The sequence below is a fragment of the Anolis sagrei genome, chromosome 1 (genome assembly GCF_037176765.1).
Source record: "Anolis sagrei isolate rAnoSag1 chromosome 1, rAnoSag1.mat, whole genome shotgun sequence".
Taxonomy (NCBI): Eukaryota; Metazoa; Chordata; class Lepidosauria; order Squamata; family Dactyloidae; genus Anolis; species Anolis sagrei.
In genome coordinates, this window is record NC_090021.1 from 318,890,805 (window position 1) to 318,903,503 (window position 12,699).

At 37.0% G+C, this 12,699-nt stretch overlaps 1 protein-coding gene across 2 annotated transcripts in view; it reads right to left on the reverse strand.

The window, feature by feature from the left end:
* Window positions 1-12,699, reverse strand: part of ATG2B (autophagy related 2B) — a 63,622-nt gene that overhangs the window by 41,210 nt on the left and 9,713 nt on the right. For both annotated transcript variants that reach the window (XM_060755952.2, XM_060755944.2), the window contains exons 2-10: window positions 11,181-11,343; window positions 8,878-9,030; window positions 8,037-8,139; window positions 7,606-7,768; window positions 6,679-6,858; window positions 5,795-5,891; window positions 4,188-4,370; window positions 2,669-2,823; window positions 1,473-1,584 (exon numbers count right to left, since the gene is read on the reverse strand). In XM_060755952.2, the coding sequence (XP_060611935.2) occupies window positions 1,473-1,584; window positions 2,669-2,823; window positions 4,188-4,370; window positions 5,795-5,891; window positions 6,679-6,858; window positions 7,606-7,768; window positions 8,037-8,139; window positions 8,878-9,030; window positions 11,181-11,343 (1,309 nt within the window). The remainder of the gene's footprint in view (window positions 1-1,472; window positions 1,585-2,668; window positions 2,824-4,187; window positions 4,371-5,794; window positions 5,892-6,678; window positions 6,859-7,605; window positions 7,769-8,036; window positions 8,140-8,877; window positions 9,031-11,180; window positions 11,344-12,699) is intronic.

Sequence of the window (12,699 nt, forward strand, 5' to 3'; positions counted from 1 at the left end):
CTAAAATTGCTTCACAGATGTTTCACAATATCAGTCAAACCTTGATTTAACTATATTTTATTTCAGTTAATAAAACACCACTTCCCCACATAAGGTACATTTCCAATATACTGTTTGATTTGGAGATATGAAAAAAAAACATATCCAGATAAATGTTGTCGGAGTTTTTAAGTCTATAATTTCTTTAGTAACAATTAGAAAATGTAAGCAAATGTAAGGATCAAGCCCAAGCATACTGTGATGATTAAGAATCTAGACACTAGGTTAGTCTTATGTAATTTACAGCAAGGGTGGAGCAGTTGTAAAGGTACTAAAGTAATACCACACAACCTAGTTTAAAGTCCACCTGATCAAGATTGCCAGTCTCTGAGCAAAAACACTCCTTCCTACTTCTGTGAGGTGCAGTCCATCCCGTAACAGTAGGCCATTTTCCTGGAAGAGCAAACCATGGTCCAGAAAGCCAAATTGTTATTCCTGACACTATCTAAAAAAACAGTTATTCACCTCTACCATTTTTCTCGCTCTTCCTGAGCCGTGTTGTATAATGGGGAGGAGAGATGAAAAGACCCCCCCCCCATACATTAAGATCTTTTAACTTTCTAGAAGACTAGACTTGAAAGGGCAGATATGAAAGAATTAAACACGATCCCAAAGTGTAAAATATATTGAATACTAGAATTAGAATTGCCCATACCATCGTATCCACCATTTTTATGTATAGATAGGAACACTGGACAGTGAAGAACACTGATGGGAAGGAAAAAACTCATCTGAAATGTGGTGCTGTTAGAAGGGTTTTGTGGATACTGTGGGCTGCCAAAAGGCTACTGAATGCATCTTGGGGGGGGGGGGGGAACCAAGCCTGAATTCTCCCTAGAAGCCAGCATGACAGTTGAGACTGCTGTATTTTGGGCATATCCTGAGAAGGAAGGACTAGACAATAATATTTAATAAGGTTGAAGTAAAAAGGGAAGATCATATTACAGATGGAAGACTCAATCAAGAATGTTACAGCCCTGAATGAGCAAGATGTGAGCAGAACTGTTAATAATGGGATGCGTTTGAGGTCTCTTGTTCATAAGATTGCTATAAGTCTAATTTGGCTTGTTGGCACTTAACAAGCCAATGTCTCTTCCTGGTCCAAATAAGTGCCAGAGGCTTTTGATAACTGCCAACAGTCACACCCATAGGTCAGGTTTTAAGACCATAAGACTATTTGAAATAACAAGAGTAGAAAAGGGAATGAGCTAGATTAATACTGATTTGCCATTTAAATTGTCTTTTGCTCACGAAATCATTGTGTTTTTAAACCAGAGCCACTGAAGTTCCTCATACACCACATCATATGTTGTGCTAACCACAATGTGAAAAGTAAGACCAAACATACTGTGTGAGGTTAATGTATCTGTTGAGTATCACAAAATTCTACTCTGTGAAACATACATGCGGAACTACTCCTTTTAAACACTTACAAGTCCTTCGTAGAGGGGTTGGGTGGATAACACTGGGGTTAAATGGTGAATTTCTTAGTTGTGGTGGCTCCTCCTTGTGTTGTTCAAGAAATCCCCCCCACACTGGTTGCTGCTAAAATAACAATACAGCCATGATTATATTTAGCCAACATTTGTCAACTAGCTTAAAACTGGCTTAAAATGTCTTTGTTATACATTCTAACAGTTACACTTTGCCATATTACTGTTATATTGCATTGCATCTAACGTTTAATGTTTTACAGTACTATCTCCATATTCTATTTTGCTAAAATCCACTCACAAATACCAATCTGTATTGTGACTGGAAGTCTATTTTCACTTTCTATTACTAGTCAGTAATTGTGGATTTGAGAATGTTTATAGAGAATGTTTATAAAGCTACCACTGCTCCAGTTGGTATTATGGGATTCTTGAGGGGTAATTCCCCCTTCAAAGACTTCAGAAGGTTACCACTGTCTTATAGTAGCAACTGACCACTTCTTCTCTATAGCTGTAAAATGACTTACGTGAAGGCTTTGGTCTAACTCCCTTATTCCCATGCCCTGCTATTCCATCAGTACATACAATTAATTGGATATTGTTTTTCTGTTTACCTATGCCTTCAGTTTCCTGCCAGAAACATATTACATAAATTTTGAAAGCATTCTACTGATTGCTGATATATTACCAAACCACATTCAAAGTGGTTACATAGTCATGCAGAGCTCTATATGGCTTAATAACTGGAGCATTTCACCTGCTAGTATATTAAGAAGTAGAACTTGAAGGAATTCAAATTCCCAGAGTCTTCATGCAGGCATACTGACGATAAAATCTCCTCAATACCAGTACGTTTATAGAACTGAGTCTTATAACTTCTTTATATCAACCTTTTGTTATGGACTGAAGACCTACTGAAATTCACTCAAAGTTTGTGTTGCTCTGCTATTTAACTGTGTATCTATACTCATTTTTATCCATTGATTTGCCATGCTATTATCTGTTTTATTTTTACTTTGTATATATTATTCATTGTATGTGTTTATGTTGTAAGCTGCCCCAAGTCCTTTCAGGGAGATGGGGAGGAGTATAAATAAGTTGGTGATGATGATGATGATTCTGTTTTAGCATTTAAAAGCCCTGCTTGAGGATTATTTGTATAAATAATAAATAAAGCAGCAATAAAATGAACTTACCACTGTAGTACCAAGTGGAGATTCTGATGGAGTTGCGGCATATGTACTATTTACAGAAAGTTCTAAATCCATAGTTGGTGGGTCTCCAAGAGGTGGCAAAGAGGAAAGACTATGAGACATCTCCATGTCAGCCATTGAAAAGAAAACTTCTTCTTCTAAGATTAAATAAAAATATAGGTCGTATTAATGGTTTTCAATGAAAATGTTACCATTAACTCAAGTACACAAAAGCAAGCTGTAAAACTGCGCTTGTATCTTGGGAGGTCGCATTAACCATGGTGGTACAGGCTCTGGTTACACCCTGAATAGATTACTGCAACGCAGTCTACATGGGGTTGCCTCTGAAGACTGCTCAGAAGCTTCAGCTAGTCCAATGCTCGGTGGCCAAGAGGCTCACGGGAGAGGGGTACAGGGAGCGTAAAACTCCCCTGTTACACCAGCTCCACTGGCTGCCTATTAGCTTCCAGGCACAATACAAAGTGCTGGACTTAACCTATAAAGCCCTAAACGGTTCCAGCCCAGTTTACCTGTCCGAATGCATCTCTCTATACGAACCACCAAGGACCTTAAGATCATCCGGCGAGGCCCTGCTCTCGGTCCCACCACCATCGCAGTTGCATTTGGTAGGAACGAAAGACAGGGCCTTCTCAGTGGCAGCCCCCTGGCTGTGGATCTCCCTCTCTTATGAGATTAGATCTGCCCCATCCCTCCCAATCTTCCAGAAGAAACTCAAATCCTGGTTGTAGGATCAAGCATTTGCAGAATAGACTGATTTACTGGTGAAGATAAGGTTTTAGTGGACTGCAATGGACTGATTTGGATGACAATTTGAACCGGCAAACTGTTTTAATGTATATTTATAACTGTTTTTAATGTATGCTAATTGTATTTTATGTTGTTATTTGTTTCGGCATTGAATAGTTGCCTGTTGGAAGCCGTCCTGAGTCCCTCTTTGGAGGTTGAGAAGGACAGGGTATAAATGTTCTAAATAAATAAATAAATAAATTTTATGAGAAGTCAATGGGCCAAATGACTACGGTAATGTGCAGTTTGACTATACATGTTTTCAAAAAATAAAGGACATCAAATTTGCACAGATTTGTCTGGGCAGGCATTACAAAGTATCTCACAAAACAACTGAACGACCATATTGGGTAGAGTAGCAACACTACCAAACTGTAAGCCACTCTGAGTCCCCTTCAAGGTGAGATAGAGCAGGACAGGAATACAGAAGTTAAAGTTAAGTTCAAGTTATTTTAACCCCTCAAATACCATCTAGTTTATATTGGTAATACAAGAAACAGTTCTGAGAATCTATCTAACACTTTTGCATCTCAGATGAAATCAAGAAAAAATGACTAACTCCATAACTCTCTCATAAATTCTTTGTTTTGATTAAACATGATCAGAATTTACATCTCAGTTTAGGGTGTAATCATGGGCAGACAATTATTGACATATGGTTTACTAAATATTCGACCACTTGTACATTTCCTAGGATTGTGAAGTAGGGGCTCACCACGACTTGAAGGAGTTCTGGCTGTCTCCGTCTCACAAAAGCTTCGATCGCATTGTATACCTACTGGAGAAATTTCTTTCCTTAAGTAGCGGTTGAGCTCCATCTGGATCCGATATTCATCTTCCTGTTGCATTGGTCGATTTTTCCTGTCTTTATTAGATAACTGAATTCTGCTAGGATTCTCTGTAGTGAAACACAGGGTATGCAAACATGATATCTATTTCAATTCCCTCGCTCCAGCAAAAAAAAAAATTCTTCTCTATCTTATCTACTTTAGTTTCTTCAATTCATAACGCATATTTCTAATATCCTGTTATTTGAATACAAAAACTTTAACTAAATAAAGACAAGTGTAGTAATGTTATTTAGAGGTAATGTAGCTATTTTATTACTTCCCCCCCCCTTCCAAATTAGACTTTACCAGAAGTCATATGATTATTTCTCAGAATAAAAGAAGATGTATGCCATAACCTATTGAGGATAATGGATCATAACCATCGGGGTATAGATCATGAACAGTTAGGATCACAACCTAATTGGGGTACCAATTATGGAGGTGTTCCTTTAATTTACTTAGTAATGGATGATTGCTGGGCATGCAAATACGTTGTTTCTGTTTGATGCTTTCAGCAGTCAATAATGCAATCAGACTTCTTTTAAAGGTAACAAGTTTTGTTTACAGAAAACTTCAGGTATTTAAAGATACAGGTACATTTTTTGTCAAGGGTTAAAAACTTCAGTAACATTTAAGAGAGTTTGTATCTTGAACTTATAAACTTTAACACTTTCTTTATAAACTATGTTGCTATATACAGCTCTCAGAGTTTACTTTCAAATAAAACACAAACCTCAACAATTTCTAACTTACGAACATGAGCTTCTGCACTCCTACAGACTTCTATATTCAAGTTCATACAAAAACCAACACACTTCTCTAACAATCATTCCTCAACTGACATTTCCTAACTGTCATCCTGTTTAAATCTGAACATTTTAAACTGCCACTGAGTCAGTCAGGTGACTTGCAGCCCCTCCCACTGCTTTAGGTATATAGAGATAAGGAAACTGCAAATCAAATAGGACATATACTTCAGGTTATAAAATGACACATTACAAAACAAACAAACATGATAGAGAGGAGGTTTGAGAAGGTTGCTTCCCCCAACAGAAATCAGTTTGTAAACTAACACAAAGACACATAACAAGGGAATTATCATTTTCTTATCTGGGACATTATGTGACTGATTCTGCAGCAATAAAGATAAAAAATCCTCTTTAGCAATCCTAAGCTTGCATTCAGCAGATTTTTTTTTTCCAAAAAAACCAAAACCTCTTACCAACCAATACAGTAAAGTTTCTCCCCCTGCCTCCAACACTGTTTTGGTTCAGAGTATACTAAAATGCAAATAAAAGCATTCATATTTTGAAACACAATCCAACCAAAGGCAGATCATTCTAAATCCCTTGTATTTGAACGGGACAAACTTAAGCCATGCACTTAACTACCAATTTCACAGTTAAGTTCTCAACTTGATTGTGTCATTGAATTTCCTGGATCTAGGAATTATTTAAACCCTTAGCAATAGTGCAAAGCAGTTTCTACTTGCCTGGCCCAGCAATAGCTGCTAACATGTCCAGCAAAAGATGCACCTGTCTGGGTGACAGGAACAGGTGAATAGAATCTATCTGTCCGTCTACATCCAACTAAGAAGAAAAATTAAAAGTTTTAAGGATACACACAAATGGTACAAATTTTCACTTAAAACAGTGGTTCTCAGTCTGTGGGTTTCCAGATGTTTTGGCCTTCAACTCCCAGAAATCCTAACAGCTGGCAAACTGGCTGGGATTTCTGGGAATTGTAGGGTTAAGAACCAATGTACAATCTCATTATCAAAACCTCATCATCAACCATTTCATGCCTGATTTTAATTTCATATTCATATTAGAAATCTTCAGTAAATACTATTGGGATACAGGATTCAAACAGAAACCAATCACATCTCATCACATAAAATGTTTTTAAATAGGATATTAACACAATGCCTTAAATGTTGGTATCTATGCAAGTTATTTGACATCTCCACATTTATCTGACTGTTTATTCAGGAAATATGGAGGGAAAAAACCCAGTGTAAAGCACCAAACAATGGTTATTGATTGTGTCTATTGGGAATTACTAGGAGAGTGGGAGGCTTGGGAAGAACTATTTAACAAAAAAGGCTTTCTGGGGACCATCCAGCAAAGAAGGGTGAGATAATTTAGAACTGTTTTACTGTTCTGGAGTATGTGGGCAGCAACTAGAAATTTCCTTTGTATTGTCCACCATAGTTAGAGTCAGGAAAGGGGGAAAGAGGAGATATCAACATTAAACCAAGGAGTAACACATACAGGGAAGAGAAGACACAATGCCTACAATTTGTATCTAGAACCAAATGTCAATACTAACAATCTAAATGTCACCTTACTTGACACACAGGAAGCAACAACTAACCTTTGCTCCTGGAAGAACTTCATTTTGCTTTAATGTAAGGCTGAGTTCCATCTTTCCAATCAACCTACATATCTGTACAGGATCAGAAGGAGAAACCTCTGGCACATTTCTTGCTAACTGTGGGTGTGGCTCATACACAATTTTAGGGTTCCAGCTTGGTGAAAGTTTAGGTTCAGTTACCTTTAAAATAAATTAGGAGGAAAGGGTTAATTGTTATGCAATTAACAAAAGTTTGCACGTTATCTTGGCTACACACAACAAGAATCAGGATATATGTGCAGTTAATAAACAATTCAGCCATAACTCTAATAAGCCCACAGTATGTAACCCAAAGACAGAGGGGATTTTAACACTGTGATGTATCCAGATTTTAGTAGTATAGGGTGATCTTGCCTTCATAGCAAAAGACTGGAAAACCATGTAGAATACAAATTATGAGCTGAAGGAGCATAATCAATTTTAGTATAGCATCACTTTGGATATCTATACATCAAAGTAACATGTTGAACTTTCTGCATTGATCTTGTGTTACATTTATATATTGCTTTCCCCCAAGATGCTCTGAGTAGTTAAACTTGCAGCAACACTTTGATTTAGAGTAGATTCCCTGTTGCTCACTGGTTGGCTATGGCAGAATGGCAATCTGAACACGAATTTACCACAAACAAACCCACATTATATTAACTAAATCAGGTGTTCTTATTGAAATGTATCTGGGAAACTGGAATTAATGAAAAAATTGACTGATGTTAAAAACCTTGCCCATTTTAGCACTAACAGAACTAGAATCTCAAATATTCAACATAAAAATGAACATAAAAATATACAGGTACCTCTGTCACAACTGGAATGAATACATGAAAATAGCTTAACATGATCTAGAAATTATCAACTGTGTATATGCAATATACAGATTAAAAAAATTACCAACTGTGTAGCTGAACACACGGGTGAGGATTTTGCTGATGCTGGAAATTCATCCCAGAAGAAAGAAACACCTGAGAGCTGCAGCAATTTATGAGCAAAAGCAGTGGGCTGATGGACATTAATTCCAGAGCATTCGTCAGCAGTTTCATCACAATACATTGTTCTACAAAGATGGGGGGAAAGGAATACAATAAGAACTGAAGGAAATACTACACTTTTGAAAATTAACATTGCATCTCTAGCTGTATTTATATTCCTGAAAAGACAAACTGATGATTTTAGATGACAACTTCTAGACAGTCTGCTTCCCTTGAAGCTGTCAGATTCCAGTTAGCATAGAGTTCAGCAGCACTTGTATCGTAAGATCTCATATGCAGTACCAATTATTCTTCACTTAAAAAGGGAAGGGAGGGCAGAGGCATGCTACTTACTTCTCAATGTGAATTTCAAGTGCTGTTCCGCTTTTAGAATTATCTGGCACATGCTCAATTCTCAGAACAGTATCTAGAAAGTTGACTTTGACTCTTCTTAAAACTATAAGAAACCCCAAAAAAGGAGATGAGGTCACACACACAAAAATGAAGAATCTATACATATTACATTGAGTGACTGAGCTACTAATACACCTGTCCTATTAAAGTGAAAATCCTCTTTCTGTTTTGCTGCCTAATTCTCCACAAATCATCCCACCAGAAGAGGCTGCTGCTAAGTGCTGCTCATGTTAACTACCCAGTCTACCCTTTCTTTCTGAGAGCAGGGATATCTTGAAAAGAATCATGACATGAAGTAAGCATACTGGTTTCTCCTTCTATATAATGGTTACTCTATAATGGTCCATGCATGAGACTCCGAGATGTGGGGAACTCAGGCCTCTTCTACACTGTCCTATATTCTGGGACCTGATCTCAGGTTATCTGCTTTGAGGTTGATTATGTGAGTCTCCACTGCCAGATAATCTGGGATAAGCAAATAATCTGGGATCAGATCCTGGGATATAGGGCAGTATGGAAGAGCTTTATTGATATTCACATAGAGTTAAAGTATGACTCAATTGTCTAACTTCACATCTATAAACAGGGAATTATTTTTTAGTATATACTATTAAGGTTAAGTTGTATGCATAACATTAGTTGGTTTTATCAAATAGGTTGATAGCATTAGAAATTAGCATTTCCAAACTGAAAAGTATAACACATAGTCATTCAATTTACAAACTATGTATATCCAAACTTTAACTTTGTATTGCTCTGCTGTATATAAAATAAATAGTACCTGTTTCAATGGTTTCAGCAAACTTCTCAAGTCCTTCAAAAGGCTGTGACCCTTCTCCTTGTTCATCTGTCAGTTTTTGGCTAAGACATTCTTTTGCAAGCTGCATACTACTTGTCATAAAACTTGACCAATACATGGGCTCTGAACCAGAAGCTACAAAAAAATAATAATAAGCCACAAGTGTTTTGTCATTTACAGGCTTTAAAAACAAAGTATATCCATACAGGAATCTCCTTTAGAAGAACCAAAAGTACAACCTGTGCATAGAAACATGAGAACCATGTCTGTGTATGAGATTTGGGGATATAAGCACTTTTTTCTACGTTTATCCTCCTTTAGATTTGAAATGTTTCAGCAGCAGTATTTTTATACAGCTATATATAACTGTGGCTACTTAGAAGGAGAACACAAATTCCTTGTTACAATATTTTCACCATCTATCAGTCTGTGTCTGAACACAATTCAGAATGCTTATTGTGTTGTATAAAGTCCAACATAACTGGGGTCCAAGTTATTCCTCACATAAGCCAGTTATCAAAAAACGAAGATCAGGGAGCAGGGATTCAGCCTGTGCTGGATGGAGTTAGATTTCCTCTGAAATTTCAGGTATAGTGCTTGGAGGTACTTCTAGACAACCCTGAGCTTGGATAGTAAAGTTTAGGTGAATTCACCAACTATTCATGTTCTTGGAAATCTAAAATCTAAAAGTTTATTCAAAACTGCCCAAATCTTCCAATCTTTTAGATGTTTCTTTTAATCCCAACACACTCTCAGGTTCACCAGCTTGGTAAAGACATGAAAGATAATAATCCTTGTGCCATTTTCATGTTATGGGACTTCCCTTTCAAAAGACACTATGTTAGTTCCTTCCTCTTATGCTATCAATAGCTGTCAAAATCTTTTCTTTTTTTTCAGGATAGCTTCTGGAAAATGGCTGACTGAGGAATAAGCTTTTAAAAGGAGGGGGATTTACTCCCTCTTGTTCTTTTTCATGTGCTTTTAAATGTTTACTTAATTCAATTGCTGTTTTGGTACGACATATCTTTTGCTTTTGTAACTTATTTTGCTTTTAAATATACCCATTTTCTAAATATGCTGTTAGTTGTCTTCACTGGAGAAAAGGAAACATAAAATAAACAGAAATTGCCATGTGTTGATTATATGCTGCAGTCTCTTTCATTACTTTCTCCTACAGGTTTCTGGGGAAAAATGATCCAATACATAACAATGTAGCAGAAAAGTGTTGTTGAAGACTTTCATAGCCAGAATCACTGGTTTGCTGTGAGTTTTCTGCACTGTATGGCCATGTTTCAGAAGCATTTTCTCCTGACATTTCACCTACATCTATAGCAGGCACTTGATGAACCAACCTGGACACAGCATATTATTTGAGAACACAGAAATGCTGGAGCACTCTAACAGCCACCATGTCAGACTACACAGAGAAGCCACTGAAATCTACAAGCATGTGGACAATTTTAAGAGATAGAAGGAAACCATGAAAAGGAACAAAATCTGGCTACCAGTATTAAACTCTAGAATCAGGACAATAAATAAAGAACAACACTCAGAAAATATGGAATTCCAGACAGGAAACAATCAGGGCCAGCTAACACCTCCCAACAAAGGATTCCCACAGGCAGGAAGCAGCCAGGCTTTGAAGATGCAAGACTATTAAATGCTAATCAAGGTGATCAATTGCAACATTAAGGCTTGCCTCAACATACATGAGTTCTTTCTCTCACCCTGGACATTCCACAGATATATAAACCCCATTTGCCTAGTTTCCAACAGACCTCATAATATCTGGAGATGCCTGCCATAGATGCAGGCGAAACTTCAGGAGAGAATGCTTTTGGAACATGGCTATAGAGCCCAGAAAACTTACAGCAATCCAGTAGCAGAAAAACTTAGGAAGTGGAATGCAACGATGAAGATTATTTGTATAAATATATTTTTAATATGTGGGTAGTGTGTGTGATTTAACCATACCGTTCAAATGGTGCAACACAGATAGACCAGACCACATAGCTGCAGCATCTGCATGTCACTTAATGAAATGTCTCCCCCTCATGTCATTTCAACAGGTATACATGCAGAAGACACAGTGTATTTCAATTATATTGGGAGCCTCCAAGTAAATACAGTCCAAAAGTTCATGTGTGCAAGGATACCTCTAATAGGCATTGATTTTCATAATTTATCTAAATGGGCACAGCAACAATGACAAAACGAAGAAAATAAAGCTAGATAATATAGAAGGGATATAACAATAGCAAGCAATTGTTATTTAGTAGATTTACCTAGACGAGGCCTTGGTCTGAAGATCATTTCTAAACCTTTCACCTCAAGTGCACAATTATCTTGAAGTAGAGAGCCCCAGGGAATGGATAGAGAAATTGACTGTATAAATCCCTCGGTGACTTCCAGAGGAGCATCCGCTGACTCTAGAATCTCATTAAGACTCTAAATCAAGGAGACAAAACAGACAAAATTTGTATAGCAATATAAGTAGAACTTGTTCAGTTTCCCTCATATCTGTTACATAATTAAAATGTCCAAAAATGAAGCAAGCTCCCTTCAGTGGTACATGTTAAGTCAAGGAACTTCTCAAAATGAATCTAAAAGAGAACAGCAATTTCCAATTCCAATAAAGATCCAGGAATTTGATCATACAATAATCTGCACAAGATAGATAACTCAATATAGTATACCAGTACTTTTCAAACTTTTTTTGACCATGGACCACTTTCACTAAGGACCATTCTCCAAAAGAGTTACGAATCAATTTTTTGTTAACTTTATATTTGGTTTGGTTATTTGGGGTGCTGATTCAGAAAACTGCAATGGATAGACCACATCAATGCTAGAACATATGCCATCCGGTAATTGCCATCTGCTTGCCCAAAGAAAACCGTATTTAATAATCTAGAGCTGTTGTAGTCTATCCAATGCAATTTTCTAAATCAGCACCCCAAATAACCCCAGAAACAGGCCTAAAAACAAAGACACCAAAACATATTTTTGGTTGGGATGTGTTATTATCCACATGTCTTGCGAACCTGATTTTAAGTCCCGTGGCCCAGGAACCACTGTAGTATACAGTGGGTATACAAGTGTCTCATATTATCATAGTCACTCCAAAAATATATATTTTGCTAAACTACATCCAGTTTCAATTGAGTCTCAATTAACTAATACAACATATTCAAGTGTTACCACAATTACATTTTGACTGTGGCTAAAGCAAAGATTAATGTAGCAGGCAAAATGCTTGTGGAAAATGTTCATTACAATTTAAACAAGCAATTAACCATGGTGCTATGCCTATTGTAACTGCCCTGCATTATGACAAATAAAAAGGATTTATGCTTATTTAGTTGCATGTTATTCTGTGTATCGCTTTTGAAATAGGCTGGGAAATTATTCATGGTAATAAAGTTGCATCAACCATTGCAAATGTTTGAAAAACCTTAAAAACAAATCCTGTAGAAAGGCAACACTGTCTAGATTTACTGTGAAAATGGGGGATTAAATCCAAGTGTTAGTTCCAACTACAGCAGATCTACTGAAACTAATGGGAGTTGTCTTATCAAGTAAGTTGCCAATGACTGATTGGTTCTACTGTAGTTGAGACAGCAACAGGCTTCAGACTGTATGTTGAAAGCATGTGTGTACAGTATTTCTCAAACGATTTAAGGTACTTTGAGCCTGGAAGTGCTAAAAATGCTCCTATTTCTTGCAAAAATGTTTCTATTTCTACAGTCCTCTCTAACATAGCATTTGGACACAGCGAAGCCACTCTGCTCCAGAAGAGCAACT